Source organism: Populus trichocarpa, chromosome 12, assembly GCF_000002775.5.
Source record: "Populus trichocarpa isolate Nisqually-1 chromosome 12, P.trichocarpa_v4.1, whole genome shotgun sequence".
NCBI classification, from domain to species: Eukaryota; Viridiplantae; Streptophyta; class Magnoliopsida; order Malpighiales; family Salicaceae; genus Populus; species Populus trichocarpa.
In genome coordinates, this window is record NC_037296.2 from 8595200 (window position 1) to 8612589 (window position 17390).

General features: G+C 34.9%; 1 protein-coding gene across 3 annotated transcripts; it reads right to left on the reverse strand.

The window, feature by feature from the left end:
- Positions 1–214: 214 nt before the first annotated feature.
- On the reverse strand, positions 215–16388 carry LOC7487130 (uncharacterized). Of its 3 annotated transcripts, none has more exons than XM_052446064.1 (24): positions 15897–16388; positions 15303–15662; positions 14801–14933; positions 13892–14067; positions 13622–13695; positions 13399–13434; positions 13211–13301; positions 12335–12394; positions 10757–10943; positions 9778–9974; positions 8720–8821; positions 7530–7640; positions 5999–6064; positions 5813–5911; positions 4896–5072; positions 4617–4766; positions 4410–4517; positions 3845–4159; positions 3568–3755; positions 3247–3349; positions 2865–2968; positions 2110–2189; positions 1401–1570; positions 215–659 (listed from the first exon to the last, which is right to left on the reverse strand). In XM_052446064.1, the coding sequence occupies exons 1-24, from the start codon at positions 16257–16259 to the stop codon at positions 531–533; spliced, it is 3579 nt and encodes a 1192-aa protein (XP_052302024.1). In that variant the 5' UTR covers positions 16260–16388; the 3' UTR covers positions 215–530. The 3 variants fall into 3 exon arrangements, with proteins under 3 accessions (XP_052302024.1, XP_024438590.1, XP_024438592.1); XM_024582822.2 differs by having other exon boundaries at positions 2865–3010; positions 15897–16386; XM_024582824.2 differs by lacking the exon at positions 12335–12394 and having other exon boundaries at positions 2865–3010; positions 15897–16387.
- Between the last annotated feature and the right edge of the window lie 1002 nt (positions 16389–17390).

Genomic DNA, 17390 nt, shown 5'->3' on the forward strand with positions numbered 1-17390 from the left:
ACCAAAAAATAGACATACTTTACCATGACTAGTATAATTTTAGACTAAAAAATATCTTAACTTGATAAATCTTCGAATAACTTAATTTACATAAAGACATGTTAGAATCATTAGAAGGAGACAAACATTGAATAACAAAAAGATCTTTTCATCATATTCATGAAGATTTCAAATTTTATAATAAAAAATAATAAATTACATGAAATTAACTATGTGAAATCAAAAACTCTAGATTTATATAATTAATTTATATTTGATGTTATAGTTCAATATGCTTTTCTCTTGAAAATATATTAAAATAAATTTTTTTTATTTTTAACATCAACATATCTAAATCATTAAAAAATACTAAAAAAATTATCAATTTAATACTTTTTTAAACTAAACACACTTTAAAAACATATCCAAACTCGGTTTCAAGACCTTCCCAAGAACTTTTTTAAAAAATATATAGCACCACGGAGCCAGCTTCTTCCGGTCTTCCCTTCTACGCCTGGTCATTTTGTCAAGACAGATGCTTCATTACATTTCTAAGAGCTCTTCTTCATATCTTCACTTTCAGGATCTGTGCTTTGTCCTCTAGAGTAGGCACTTCCAGGAACCTTGACTAAGAGGTCATCAACTAAATCCTCCTCTTGCATTTGAGGATGCCCTTGGCCCTGAAATTTATTAGTGCAGATCTGTCTGTATTAGCACATAAGTAAATATATTTTTATCAAGAGGTCTGCAAGAAATACGAGGAAAAATGAAAAAGCATCACAGCAAGTAAACCGAATAATAGAATAGGAAGCCCTGAAGAATAATGACCAGAACAAAACTACAGTATAAGGAGCATAGCACTGTGAATATTGGAAGAATTATGGTATATACCAGGGCCAAGCAGGTCTAGAGAAACGGGAAAAGAAAGCAAAGTCACAATGAGGACATTATGACTCGTAAAAGGAGGGAACACGCATTTATGATACAAATAAACTTCAGTTTATAAGTTCATGATGAGCCAGTGAAATATTCTTGATTAAAGTTCAACAATTTGACCTTCAACAGTGTTCACAAGATTACTGACAGTACAGATTAGGTAAGGTAAATGAGGAAAGACATTAAATTGTTAGAACTCTACCTTCCTCAACGTAGGTAAAAATGTCAGCCCATTTCCTAAGTCATTAGATACTTTTTCCTGCTTTCCCTTGTATACCACCCCATAATCACTAAATATATTTTCTAATTTTAAAAAAATAAAGCAGAAAAAAACCAAAATGTGAAAAGATCTTTGCAGTTTTGTAACAACGGATTATTCAACCATATTATTACCCTATCTTAAATGACGTGGAAGTGAGATTCAGTATTTAACAACCTCAGCGCTATCATGATATAAAAAAGAGTCCCAAGCACTCTAAATTTACCTTCACATAAGTCGAAGTCTCTTCTTCCATACATTTGATGTCATTCATGATGACTTCTAGTTGCTTCCTAGCCTTTTCCCTAGTTGAGCATCGTTCAGCACGTTGGGCTGCAGTAACATTGGAATGGCATGCCACACAAAGAGTCCTCATATTCTCTAGTTTGCATTCACCTATGAAAATTATACAAAGCATACTTCAAAACAAGATTAAACAGTGAAAAGATTGGGAGGAATTTCTAGTCTTAGACTAAATGAAGAATCCACACGGTTAATAATGAGCTCTTTTGAGTGGATAATAATTTGATTTTCAACTCCTGACATAAATCACAGCTGGGCCAAACTAATTTTTTGCAGTAAAAAAAATAAAACCAGCTTCCTTTTTTTCCTTGTGAACAAAATGATAAAAACCCCTTTCAGGATCTCAATAGCTGACACGTTCTGCACATCCGAAACTGCAGAGTTTTTTATTCTTCGTAATTTTTCATCCTTTTAACTCCCCTAATGATTGTTATCAATTAAGCGCTATTGAATAATGACTCATGATGATAGCAGCAAGTTCTGCCAGAGTCCAATGATACCGTGACAGATTAAAATCCAGCATTGATCAGCAGCTGGCTCATCAAGGTCCTGGTTGACACACTGAGATAACCACGTGACATATGTGATGTATTATAAAAGGTCATTTGAAAAGATCTTCAACATTGGCATACCTCCACCACGGTAAACAGGAACAATATGGTCTGCATGCCATGCATTGCCCTCAGATGGATCATTGGCAAGCTTATCGAGCCTGCAGATGTGAAACATTAAAATCACTTGGTTTCAGAGCAGTGTTTACGATTTTAAAGCGCAAATACAATACAATGAAAGAAACAACAAAAAAATAAAACTACTATTTTGCAATGAAAAAATGTCATGGTCAACACTTGATCAATCTTGCATAGCACAGGTTCAGACTTCAATCTTTCAACTTAAAAGTCGAGTTTCCTTTGCACATGAGCTTATCATTTAGCAACAATGCCTACAATTTGTAAAGCATAACACAGAGTGTCCATCAACCTTTAATCAAAACAGAAACTCCCAACGAAGAAGATGCAGCAAACCACTCCCACTGTCCCTATCTGTGTATCCACCTTTACATTTTGGTATGTCCCAAAAGATCTTTCTATTTTGTACTATTAATGTAAGAATTTTTTTAATCTCCCACTTCACCCAATAAAATTTAAAGTTGAGGCTATTATTTGCACTTTAAATTTAAATGATAAAGCTAGTCAAAGGGCAATGATGAAAATTGAATGCAATCTCACTACATAAATAATATAATGCAATGCCACCTCAGAAAGTTGGAAGTTCAGAGTTAGACACTTAAATTGGGAAGGAGTGAGCAAAATAGTAAACATCAGTTGAATATCTCCAAATTCATTTAACAGAAATAAAAAACACTAGGTTCGGTTTTTTAACTTACAATTTCTTCTGACTTGCCACATTTGGCGCTACTTCCTCAATATACTCCCGTCGTCTCTCTAATGATAAAGGTTTGATGGTCCTCACAAGTTGATGACAGTCTAGCTGGCAAATTGTGCAGACACCATGTTCTATTTCAAAAAGCTCCTGGAAATCTAAATTATGTTAACTGAAAAAATTATTGTGCTAGAGTGAGTAACAAGGAACAGGATAATAGAAGGCAATCAAATCTCCATTATGAATGGTGCAATCCATATCGCGAACAATAAAACTGAGATACATGTTCTCACACCAAAATGAATAAACAAAGATAGAATAATGAGAACAGAAAAAAAAAAAAGCCTATCAGCTTGATTTTAATTAATTTTAATGCCAGTCCTTACCTGCCGGAGGGATCTGCTACTAGTTCTTAAGCGATATTCTTCACAGCAGATGAGATTGCAGAATAGATCCTCAAAATACACAGGTGTTTTGGCATTGCTGCCCCTGAAAGTGACAGTTAATTAATATTATTCCAATAAATACAATAAAAAGAGACAAAAGAAAGGGGTGCAAGCTGCAACCTACAAAGAATACAAAAGATGCACCAAAGGTTAAAAGAGAGGGGAAAAAAAAGAACAAGAAAAATACTCAACCCATTAAAAGAGAATATAAATAAAATCCCAACAAATAGTTACATCAAAAGATGATAAATCTGGACTTACTTGCATGGCATTTGACAGAGTTTACAGAGTGGCTCATCCATCAAGGTCCAACCCTGAGTGTATTGCTTTTCCTTTTGGCCATAGCTACTTGACAGATGCACCTTTTTCAAAATGGCATTGGATGGTAAAGGATGGCTGATCTCACCCAATGGAGTAAGGCGTCGCTTGCTTCCACCCTTCAGCAGTCCCTATTACAGAGTTGCATAACCGTTACCCAAACCACTCAATTCATTGGGGGGGGGGGGGGGGGGATGATGAATCAGAAGCGTAAGCATACCCCAATTTTGTGGTTAGTGCTTTCATTTAAGTAGCACAACTCAACACGTAGAGGGAGTTGCAAAGTCTTTCCACGTAATTTCCTTCTTTCAATAGGCCTTAGTGCATTCCACTCTTTAATAAATGAAAGAAGAGCATGCCTGGAAACTGGATTTCCCTTGAGAAATTTAAAATCTGTTTCCTTGCTATCATTAGCTGCTGGTAAATTAAGTGACTCGAGTTCTTCTGGTTGGAAATTCTCATAAAGTGGCTGTGGTCTTGAATCTTTCCCCAGAATGCAGGAATATAGGTGAATCCTTCCAGTATATTTACTTACCTGAACAAGAAGTCAATTATTTAAATTAGTTTTTCAACATGGGTTCTGCATCTTCCTGAAAGGATGCTTGTAAGTAAACCATATTTCACGCGAAAACAAGGATAGCCCATAACTAATCAGGCAGCTTTTGAACTACAATATTAAAGTATAAATGGCATGCAATTGCAATTGCTGAAAATCAGATTGATGCCACAGCATTAGAGTGAATAAACAAGCAAGAAAATCTGAATGACCAAGTTCATAATTGTACCTCAAAGCGTAGAGAATATACTTCGTTAGACCAGCATTCATCAGCTTCATTTTGCTGAGCAAGTTCACTGTCATTGGTTTCTGTTGTTTGGACACAAAGTTTATTTTCCTGCAATTAATTTATAAGTGATTTCCTTTGCATAAACTAAAAGGAACAGAGACATAGTAACCTATTTCTGAAAAAGACCAAGTCTTATGCAATAGGTACCTTCTCTGATTGATCATTGCCTTCATGTCCCTCAGATGACTCAGAAGAAGAAACTCTGCTAGAACTTCTAATCTCAATTTCTGAAATCCCTTCTAGGTTTTTATTTGCAACAGAATCCTTGTCTGTTACATTATCCAAGACCATAACAGCCTGTTCTTCCAACAAAATTCAAGATTTAGCCCATGGAAAGAGAAAATATAAATGAACATACAATAAGAGATGCTAGAAGATTTGAACCTCATTCGAAAAACAAGAAAATTTCTAATTTCTAAGTTATACCCCAAGATTAAGATCATCTGTTTGAAATGTGCTTCCAATCAACATTACATTCTCTTCATCGTCCGTTTTGAATGGCTGTGAATCCCACACTGAGCCAGAGTCTGGCAACTTAACTTGAACTTCAGAACTTCTCCTAATCCCTTTGTCAGATTTTCCAAAATAAGAAATTCTTTCAACCTGACAAGATAGATTAATGAAGTTCAATCGCCTACAGAAAATGACTAACCAAAAACCTACTTAATAAATAATAAAATAAAAGACTAAAATAAATACCATCTCCTAAAATTCCACTGAACATGTCATCATGTCTAGCGATCTGATACAGAACAGAAGCAATACTGTCTATTCAAGATCATGAAACACGGCAACAAAGTTAGCCCTGGTCAACCAGAGCAAAAGATACCCAAGACTCCCAGGACAAAGCAGGGGAGAAAAATAAAACACCAACAGTTCTGACTTTGGAACCCAGGAAGAATGGGATGTTGATGATGGATTTCACTGATGTGGGTGATTTGACAAATGTATGACTACCAATTCAAAGTTTTTTAAAGTCATTTTTAAAAATTTACACAACCAATGAAACTAAATATACTCATAAATCCCCAATTAACTAATTTGCATAAAATATATTTGATTTGCTTTGCAAGTATCAGGACTAAGATTCACCCAATCTGCTCAAGCAAAATAATAACTCCAGAGCTTCTTATAAATTGCAGCATGACAATACATTTCCAATCACTGGGAAAAATCCAAGTTCGGATAAGATTTACAGCAAGAAGAATATTAATAAAGGTTTAGCATAAATAATTCAGACCAATGACTCAAATCCATGATGATAGCTATTAGTGTAAATTGAGCTTGTCTAGATGAATTTAGAGTGCTAGGATTAGAGTGGAGAAAAAGGTAAGAAGTGATACCAAAATTTCTGGAACTGCATCATATTTTCCATCCGTAATAGATGAGACACGATGCAAACTCTTGTTTAAATTTTGCCAACATGTTTCGTCCATAGTGTCCTGCAATATGACAAATCTTTTCATGCATACAAAAGAGATAAATGTCTTGACAACCTAAAGCCCTTTTTTTTTTAAAGAAATGCAAACCTTAGCACAGAAGATGTAAATGTTAACTGCATTTGATTGCCCTCGCCTGTGAGCTCTGTCCTCGGCCTTCCAAAATGAGTTTGGAGGAGGTCAGGTATCAAAAGTCACAAGACCAATCCAGGGAAAACCTCAGAAATAGGCAACTAGAAAAAAGGGCAAAGGGAAACATGGAGCATGCTTGGTTGTGCAGATGCATTGTCCTCTTAAAAATAATTATTAATTAAACTGATCAAAGAAATTTTATCAAGAAAATTAAGAAATATAAACCACCACAAGGAGGGTAAGAACTGCATGTAGTACTAATCTACAGATTAGTTTCTCACCAATAAAAATTTCAAATGAACCTGAATTCTGATTTAATTTTTATTTTTTGCTGCAGAGAACAGAAAATTTCACAGGATAACTGGGTCTGAACAGGATACTTGAGACATGTCCAGGAGATTTATACCAAAGCATATTTTTCTTAAAAAAAAGTCTTGAAAAGGCACCTTATGGCTAAATTAGAACCTAAATAAGTGTACAAAATGAATATGCCCTTTTCAGGTTTAATTGAATTGAGAGCATAGAGGTTTTGCTCATACAGAGATTCTTATTAGATTTGACAATAATGAGTAACAGAAAGCTTTTGATTATACTCGTATGTTTGGTTTTCAAGCTTTTCTTTTTCTTTTTTTGTTCGAGGAAGTGGATTGGGCATAGTTCATTTTCTCACTCCGTTACGCTTTAATTCAAAATATAAATTTAAAGTTATAAATCACACTTCTATCAGTCTCAGTTAGCTCCTGATAGTAAGAAACTGCATAACACTGTATTTAAAATATTTTTTCAAAATTCATCAAACACAAATTTAATGCCCTTTATTATTAAAGAAAACAGTGAACACATTAATAAGACAAAACTGTGCCATCAGAAAAGCAAAACAGCACAATGCCAAGGTAAACAAATAGTTTAGTATCAACTCATGAATTTGTCAAATCATGCTGCACATTGAGAGCATTACCATTTCAAAATGTTGCAAATTTCGAACTCTTTGTTATAAATATTCCAATACTGTCATTTCTTGTCTCTCCATTTTTCCATATCAATTTAGAGTCTGAATAGCTAAATAAACAGTTTTGAATACGTGTGGCCTTGTATACCTTAATGAATGGTAATAGTAAATCAATATGCATGCATGCTTCATAAATTCCAAAGCTACCATGGTTATTCCATTGAATGGCAAAAGTATCAAGTGATTTCTCAAACATGTTCAGTCAGCTCTCAGGTCAAGAGAATAGTGAAAATAAAGAGAAAAGAAATGGAGTGAAAAGAGGCAAATAGATATTGAACAATTTCAAGAAACATTGTAAAGCCACAAACCAGGTTCCAAACTTCATTATCCTTCTTAGCCATACAATTTACATGGCCAACATAATATATTGTAGCGTCTTTCTTGTAAGTAAGAAGATTTACCATTATAGAACCTTGTCACTAACCTTCTATTTTAATTTACAACAGAAGTGCAAAACTAATGGACAGTAATCTGTCATACCTGAAGCATCAATGATGGAGACTGAGGCAGCTCCAAGAAGACAACATTTTGTGCCGAGGAGAAATCAAGTCCGACACCCCCAGCAGTTATACCGATTATTGCAATCTTAACCTGGAAAACAAAGACACATATCAGGTTGGCTGCATCTTCAGAGTTCAAAAATTCACAATGCCAAATATATGCATTTGTACATGATGACCTCTGCAGGAAAAGGTATATCACAGAACAACAGCACGGCTTTTTGTCCTTAACATGTTCAAAACTTAGAAGAAAAGTATAGAAATTCATGTGAAAAAGAAAATGGAAAAGTAGTGTAGAAAAGTCTGGCACCATCTACCTTTAATAAGAACTTTATAGAGCTCAAAAAAGATTTATATTAATATATAGCAGACAGACAAGGGGAATTGAACAATTAGGTAACTAGACCAAGATTGCATCATAACAACAATTGTTACACAAACCATATATATATATATATATATATATAGTTGATCAGGAAAAAAACTCCCCTGTGATGTGGGCAACAAAAGAATAGGATTTATGTATTCTATTTCAACTATAGAATACAGGGGTGTTTTAGTAATTTTCATATCAGCCGAAAAATCTGGAAATTATAGTGTACTATTTCTGTTTAGTATTTTATTTTATTAGTCCTAAAGTTATTAGGTTTTCTATTCTAGATTATTATGTTTTCCTATTCTAAAGAGGAATGGTTATGTTGTGGGTTTAGGAATCCATGTCCTTATTGGAACCAAAACTCCATAAATAAGTATGTAGTCTTTCAATATTTTTCAATGGAGTAATATCAAATAATTTCCAGCAATTTTTCTTTGATTGTAATACTCAATCTCCTCTAAGGTGTGACTCTTAAGAGCCCTAGGTGTGACTCCTAGAACCTATCTACATCCTTCCTCATATTCCATCACAAATCAACATTAATACAATTCTAACAGCCCTAAAACAGTCAATAAAAGTCAGATTCAGAACAGCCCTAGGCTGTCCTGGATCACCCTGAAATCCCAACAAGTCATGAGTATAAATTTAAGACTTACTTTAGAAGAAATGCAATTTAATCAAAGTGATGGAACCCAGCAAGAATTGAAAACCAAGATCTCTAGCAAAAGAATTAGTAGAATGCCATATTGTGACAAGCAAATACACAAAGCTAAAGCAACAGAACATGTACATGCCTTATTTGATGATTGAAATGACAATACAGCGTTTTGCCTATCACTGGCAAGAGTGTTTCCATCAATGCGGACAAAACCAACCCCTTTCTCATGTACAAATTCCTGAATAATTCAACATAAAAATTGTTACTGTGAAACTTACATGAATCACAGCAAAACATCAACAGAGTACAGTGGTCAACTTTAAGGCCAATCAAAGGCCAAGATGGACAAAACATTCAGAAAGGACAGGGGAAAGTAAATTGACACCATATCATAAACAATCAGAAATTATGAACATTGAGCAAAGTGTTATAGATCAAAATCTTATAAGCATTCAATAAATTATAAATGCGTGTCAAACTTAAGTCTCATCTGTCTTCTAACATATTCTTATTTGTCATAGAATTGAAACCAAATCATAACTTGTTACACACTTTTAGTTTTAGAAAATACTAGGTATGGGTGGATTAAATCGTTTGTCTTCTCAAGCCAAACAGGGTTGATATAATCTTAGTGGGTTAAGTAGTATCACTTGCTTTCATGTTTATTTATTATTTTATTTTTTCCATTATGAATTCATATTGCGAGATCATCCAAAGTGTGTACGCTTGCAATTTTAGCCTCTGGATTTGAATAAGAAAGTGTTATTAAAAGTAACAAAATGCAACTTTTTCGGTACATAACATGTCCCTTATAAACTTTTCAGAGTTTAGGAATTTAACAAACCAAGATTTTATCCTTGACTATTCTACACGTGAACAATTGGAATGGTGTGATTGAGCTAACCACTACAAAATGTTTAAGAGAAGGTGGAAATAAAGTATGAGTGAAGTTCAAGGGGAGGTGCATTTTTATTTTTATTTTCATTAAATGGGAAATTTCTTGTGCCTTCTGCAAAGTAGACACTCCTAGGAGATAAAATAAATGAAGTGAAGTAACCAGGACTTAGTTTCCAGGTACCAGTATGAATTCCCTCAAGTGATTGACATCTTAAACCACATTCAGTCACAAACCATTTTTTATGAAGATGTTTTCAATCTAGCAAAAAGAAAGGAGAACTGGTAAAAGCATCTAACCTGAACTCCATCAAGAACTTTTAGGTGATGAGCAAAAATTATCATTTTCTGAGAACTATGGTTTACATCCAATTTTGCTACACCATCTGACTCTGAAATGAGAGGATGAATGGAAAGCCATTCACAAAACCCAGACAATTTTGCAATGCCAAGCTCTTGGTAGGAGAGTTTCTTGGATCTGCAACAACCCCCGCTTTCTGAAAGAAAAAGAAAATGGAACATGATAAAAAAATATATATAAATTTGCATTTGAAAAAATATAAATTTGAGTAAGAAATCTTCAACCAAACACTTCAAACACCAACCCTTTGAGAGCAGCATTAAGAACTCCCAACATATGTGTCAAATCAGCACTTTGCACCAGTTCACTTGCTTTATTTAGACTTCTCATTTACTAGTGACCCTAATCCCAGTATACCCAAGTCTGAACAGAACAGAACACACTTGCACCAAATATTTTTTTTTTTTTTGAGAAAACAAAAAATGAACCGGTAAACTAAATCTTTGTTCCATTTTACAAAGAGGAATAGCTATTCTACATTAGTCAACTGAAAATCAAACATTGAATATCTACCCCAATTTAATCCATCCCTTAACTTGCTCTGCAACTAATATCGCTCTGCAACTAATATCATGTATTTCACAACCAATAAATTAGAAACCATGAGATAGTAAAAATAGGTCATTGCCAAATTAGTAACCATGAAGCATCTATGTTAAAAGGAAGTCACAAACCAAAGCCTTGATGGAGTAATTTGGATGTAGATAAATAGATTTTGTTATTCTACTCATGCGGGTGATCAACAAATAGAACCTCCTGATGAATCGCTTTAATTTGAAAAATAAATAAAAACAAAACAAAACAATATATCAATCTAGAAAACAAAACACAATACTGTTGAGTGGTGAGTATACAAAGCCAATCCTGGAAGTAGGACATGTAGGATTTGATTAATAGATACAAAATATGATAAATTACCATCAGATCCATCTATGTTCTCTGAATTTATCACTTCAGCAGCATTTCTTTCAGAGGCATCATGATTCACCAACCCCCCACATGCAGCCTTTGCTGAAATTATATCTGATCTTTTCAACAGCAATCTTATTATTTGCCGACGTTTTGGTGGTAATTGTTTCAGTACATGCTCCTTCAAACGTCGTATCTACAATAGCAACATGTCTAGAAGTCAAGTGGTTTCTCAAAAGAAACAATAAGGAATTAACTGTAAATTATTAAATAAAAATTTGACTACACATGGAGAACCAAACAAATTGCCAAAATAATCCACAAAGATGAGATCCATTGATGCTCAAATTGAGAACTCTCTTGCCAATAGGACCACTTAATAGCTTATGCTCACACATAGGGAAAAAAATAGGACAAACAAGTAATTGAAAGATCGTATTAGCAAAGGTGATTGGTATATCCCCAATCTCATTCTCAGGTCCCTCACCCTGATTAGTTTCCGTTATTCCATGGTTAAACCATTACTTGTCACATGTTTCATTCAGTGATGTTAAATTACAACACCAGCATCCTGAATTATCTTTTTTCTTTCCTTTTCCTCTAATCAGTCATAAAATGGAGAGTACACTTCCCTTCATTAGTCCCTCCCTTCCAAAAACTGGAACCACTTTTATGTGGTTAGAACCCTCCTTGCAAAGGGACAGAGATAATACATAAATACTAGTAAGTGGTCCCCCCATGGAATTGTTATCCAGTTCATGTAGTTATGCACAGGATATGCATGTCTTGGAACATAATTGTGCATAATCTAGATAGTCCAAATTTTCAATGGAAAAATAATGTGAAGTGATGAAAAGTAGGAAATAACTAGTGAGACGTAAGCCTTTTCTGTGAGTTTGTTTTTCTTGATATCCCAAAGATAGGTGGAAATGTGCAATATGTCCTCACGTTGATCAAGACTTGAAAGAAAAACACGCAAGGAAAAGTGAGGGCAGCTTCATGTATTTTTGTGTCCTTGTTTTATTTACCTATATTTTCTGTTTTGAGGTATGAAGATCAGTACCTTCAGTCAACTGTAATGTTGCCTTTAGTTATAATGGAAAATTGTTTTTACTTTTTGACAACTAAAACATTTTGCTTAATACCTTTAAAAATTATGATTAAAAGAATCACAGATATGTCTATCACTTGCCTAAAGCAGATTCAATATTTAGTTTCAACCAAATACATGCTAGAAAACATACTGCGATCAAAACTAATGTACCAAACAAGCCTCATCCAACTATAACAACATTGATCTATGTCCATTCTACATCATACAACAAATACCACAACCCAGAATATATCAATGTTCATGGAGTAACTAATAGCACTTAGAATAAAGATTAGGATAGTGCTAAAAAAGGACAGGAAAAATTAGGAAATTTTCCACACAGACCACTGATGATCTTTCCAAATATAATGTGAGGATTCATGGCCCTGCACTTAGTTTGATGCTTGGACTGTCAAACTGATTTAGAAACAACTCGTATAATGACTTATTGTAATAGTCTCTGAAGCATTAGGCACATGAAAGCAAAAGCATACCATAACAGTTTGCCTAAGCAACACATTCAGTTCCTCCAAACGAATGCCCTTCGAGAAATCCTGCAAGGAAATCCAATCAAATTTCCAAATTTCGGTTTTGATAGTTGTGTCACTAGTGACCTGGTGCAATGAGTCTTTTTAATCAAACCAAACAGATGGAGAATGAAAAAAAAGACTTCATTTTTGTAGAAATTTTATTAGTTCCTAAGTATCTTATAATCAAGGAACTTGAGTTTACTTCCTATTAAGGTAGCTCAAGTTAGGAGCTCATTTAATTTCGTATCTTAGTTGTAGTTGAATTTCTTTTCAATTTAGGAATTCCTATCCCAATTTGGTTTTTGGTTTTTGGTTTTTGTGTCTGCAAAATTGTTGTCTTAAGCTTCCTAAACTCAGATTGCCATTGATGATTAATAATTGACAGTTAGAGGTTGATTCCTCCTAATTGTTATGGTTTAACGATTGAGAATTGATTTCTGAGTGTTGGGAATCTTTCTGCCAAAGATGACTATTATTCTAGCCTTTACCTTACCCCTTTCTTTCTCTTCTAAGTTTCCATTCCTGTCATCCATCATCAATCATATGACAAATTGGCAGTATTATTAGCATCTTATGCACATGGCAATAACGTTAGTTTCTCTATTGTAGTGCTTTTTGATAGCACCTTACCCCTTATGCACATGGCAGTATTATTAGCATCTTATGCATATGGCAATCATCTTATGCACCTTACCCCCCTTTCTTTCTCTTGTAAGTTTCCATTCCTGTCATCCATCATCAATTATATGGAAAATTGGCAGTATTATTAGAATCTTATGCACATGATAATGGCGTTAGTTTCTCTGTTGTAGTGCTTTTAAATAGCACTCCAAGAATTACCTGAAAACCTTTTCCTTCATAAGTGCGGACAAGTCTGAGAGCACAGTAAGTTTTCGCAAAATCATACTTGTTCTGCCCCAGCAAACCAGGCCTGTATAAGAGCAAGCATTGTCAAGAAACATTATCTGCCCTAGTTAAAGCTTGAGGAAAGCAAACTAAAAGTGTAAAATATAGAGATGTGAAATTACCATAACATGTTTATCTGATGAAAAATGTCAAATGGCCTATGATCACCTAGGAATATACACAATAGCATATGAGAAAGCACCAAGGAAGACAGAGGCATAATTAAAATATTGAATTAAGTAACATTATTCAATTAAAACATATTATTAAAATCAATTTAATCCAAAAGGAGTATTGGATAGGAATACAACGATTCCATTTTGCTTCCAATGTGCATGTTACAACCTGGACAGAGAAGGTGTCCCAGACAGAAGAACTATGCGCTTGACCTTTTCTGCCACATCTAGAACTGCTTTTATCTGTTAACAGAAAGGATAACATAGATGTCTAAATGCCAATTTGTCTGTGCCAAGTACAGTGCCCACTCAGCAACATTAATTCTAAAAGTATGTATTCCAAACTAGTTCTTGGGAAGTGCACACATTTATGGGACATAGAGAAACGACGACCACAAACAAAAATTCACTCTGACCATAAATAAATAAGAATCTGTACCTCATTTGGCTCTGACTTATTTTTTGAACAACGAACATGGTGAGATTCATCCACTATCAAGAGAGCCCATTCTTGCTCAAGCATGGTCTTCCGCAAGTGATGAAGCATTGTGTAAGAGATAACCACAACTTTTGGGCATCTTGTTAGATGCATAGGATTAGTGCGATGACCAAAAACTGGATTAAAAAATTAAGTCACATGGACAACAATGAATTCATGATACAACAAAAAGATGTGAAATTCAGACTTCAAAAATCTCAAAGAAACCAGAGAACAAGATGTTGCCTGGATGATTTTTTTAAAAGCTCCAATCTACAGTAAAAATAAAATTCAAAGTTTAAAGGTTTGTGAGAAGCTGAAGCCTTGATGATATATTAACTCTAACCTACAGAACTATAAACATAAGCAATAACTCAAAAAAAGACCTCCATCAAAGAAAATATTTATTTGCAATCTATAAATATTTGAGAGTGCATGCAGTCTAATTTGCACTTGTATTTGTATGAACACCTTTCTTCATTATTTCCAATTGAAAGAGAAACAGAAAACCTCATTATGTAGCTATAGCCTACATATATACAGATAGATGAATACAATTCAAGTTCTAGCTCGTGTTTAAGAGACCAATAAGCAAACAGGAATAGATTCATTCAAGACAGCTTGTACTCTAGCAGTATAGCAACAGATACAGCTGATCAACAACCAACAGAAAAAACAGGGCAAAGATGAGAAACTTTTTTTGACAATAAATGTATCCTATAAGAATTCACCAAGTCTACATAGACACACACACGTACACACATGTATAGTTTAAAAACTAAAGAAGATTTCACATCTTATTTTTTGGCCAACTCTTGGCAACAATGAAAGATTGAAAGGAAGACATAGCACAAAGTGAGAAACCCTTACCAAGGTGGATCTCAGAGGGTAAACAAAAGGGCATCCATCGCTCTAACTCTTCTGCCCAAGAAAACCGCAAAATAGCTGGGCAAACAACAAGGATGGGGCCTTCATTTATGAAACAGCCAGCAATAGCAATTGCCTGAAACCAAATAGAATATATTAAGCAGATATATACTTATGGTGATACCATCTTATAAGATCATTTCTCGAATTTATTTGAGGCACAAACTATCTTCGATATACAGATATTGATTAATAGGCCTTCTTGATTTCACACACATCATTCATCAAACTAAAAAGAAGGATCTGGCATACATTATGCATTAAAATTTCCTAAAGAGCCTAGACAGGGTCAGTTTCAATCAAAAAGATGCCAAAATTTGACACTAATGAGCATTTACACTGGGATTATACATAATTCCAATATTAAAGTCTTAAATAACCAAAACCACACAGAAATATATCTTAAGTTAGGAACTGCTGAGGTAATTTCATAGAAAATGATTACCTGAAGTGTTTTACCAAGGCCCATTTCATCTGCAATAAGACACCGACCACCCCTTCTCAAACCAAATCTTAAGCCATCATGTTGGAAAGGTAAGAGTACATCCAAGAGCTTTCTCGGCAGCATCCGAATGAATTCATCCACCTTTTCATCAGTGAAATGTTCAGGCCTGCAGGGTTCCCATCGACCAGCATCGAAAGAGTTTGAAAGTCTTTGGATAATATTAAGTGTGGTGAAAGGGATCTTTTCGATTTCGATTCCCTTGCAATTCTTTAAACACGTCAAAACTACATCATAGTCTCTGATATTATACACACAGGCCCTTCCACCTCCATTAATTTGTGTATAACGAGGTTCCATTGCCTACACACATAACCAGATTACAGTAAATATTAAGCTGGAGATAATAATAATAATAAAAAAAAACATAATTTTATATTCAAGATCATACCTTTACTATAATGTCTAAAACAACAATTAAACTAAATTCAGATCGTATCTTTATTACAATGTCTAGAAAAATAATTAAACTCAATTAAAATTTAATCTTTATTTTTTTATGATTTAAAGAAAAATAAAGAATGAAAACCCATTTACATTGGATAAGCGAGATTTTAAAGTATTTAAACATTTTTCTTCCCCAGGATAGGGGAATCCCTTCATAGCCTCTGGGGTGATAGAGAAGGAGTCAGGCGAGCAAATTTCGAGGCGGACCCGGAAAGTTTGGGGCAAATGGGTATCTAAATCCGGGTTGACCCGGTTAAAAAGAGGCGGGTTTGTGGTGGTTTTACTGGAGGACGGTTTGGGAGAGAGCTTTCGGCACTTGAAAAGTCTCCATGGGTTTTGCGGCGGCGGCGGCTGCTGCTGCTGCTGCTGATTGATGATGTATGCTTTTCTCTTTTCTAAGGCTGCTAATCTGTTGGCTTCAGATCTCTGTCTTTGCTCCTCTGTGATTTGCATTTTTGCATTTTCTTTGTGGATTCTTTTTAGGGTTTTCCAGGGAGGAGAGTGTTGCAAGGAAGGGACTGATACGTGGGTTTCTCGGGGGGAAATTCAAGTTAGGAGTATCAATAAGACAATATGCATTGCAATTACAAGCCAATGCTGTGCGTTTTATTTTACTTGTTTAGTAGCTGATAGAGCCACGTGTGTTAGGAGAAAAATGCTAGAATATTAAAGAATAGAAAGACTGCTATATATTGCATTCTGTTCCAACTGCAGAATTAATGATAAGCATATCCATTATTTTTGAAGATTCCCATTCCTCACCCTTATCTTTGTTTCCTTCCATTTATCTCCTTCTCAGGCCCTCTGCATCACCCTACTTCTACCCTTCCATTTTTATCGTCTTCCTCTTCATTTCATTCATCATCTGCCATCTTAAAAATAGGCAACCCATTGCTCCAGCCTCCAAGTTCATTGCACGAAATGGCATTAGAGCAGCATCTTTAGACTAAAAAATGCCACCTGAGCCGAGATTTCAAGATATCAGGAAGGTGGATGAAGCCACCAATCCGGAGCAGACCAAGCATGTGACCAAACAACTTAATGATACCAGGCTGATACCAATGTACGCTTCAGAAAGCTTAAATAAGCTATTGATGCCCTTGTTTTTCGTTTTTCGTGTAGACTCAACATTGCAAAACACTTAGCTCTCCACTAGTGAGTCCAGTTTACCCATGACACCTCAGTACCCCGCTACAAGGAACTTCTCTGCCAAGTTCTATTGGGTTAGTGAAGGTACGCCGCCTTATTATTAACTACGTCGACCAAAATAAGAGTTCTTTATCTTTGAGGGAGAAGATGTCCTTAAATGGATTTATAAATGTAACTGGTAATTTAATGTTGAGGAGATTGCTGAACATGACAAGCTCAAACTAGCCTTCTATTATCTAGATGGAATGGCTCTCTGTTAGCATTAGAATTTTATGAGAAGCTTGGGAGGGCAGGTTGTGTTATGGCCAGAGTATGTAAAGGCCTTGTGTTGCAGGTTTAGTGGGGAGAGGAACCCTTTAGAAGAACTTATTAAACTAAAGTAGAAAAAAAACGACGTAGAAACCTACATCAAGGACTTCGATAACCTCTGGAATA

Coding starts and splice junctions, on each gene's coding strand:
- LOC7487130 (XM_024582822.2), bottom strand. CDS start 16,259: ATGCAAATCACAGAGGAGCAAAGACAGAGATCTGAAGCCAACAGATTA. Junction 13,302..13,398: donor CATCAGATAAACATGTTATG/GTAATTTCACAT, acceptor GCTCTTATACAG/GCCTGGTTTGCTGGGGCAGA. Junction 5,073..5,812: donor ATGCAGTTCCAGAAATTTTG/GTATCACTTCTT, acceptor CTATCTTGTCAG/GTTGAAAGAATTTCTTATTT.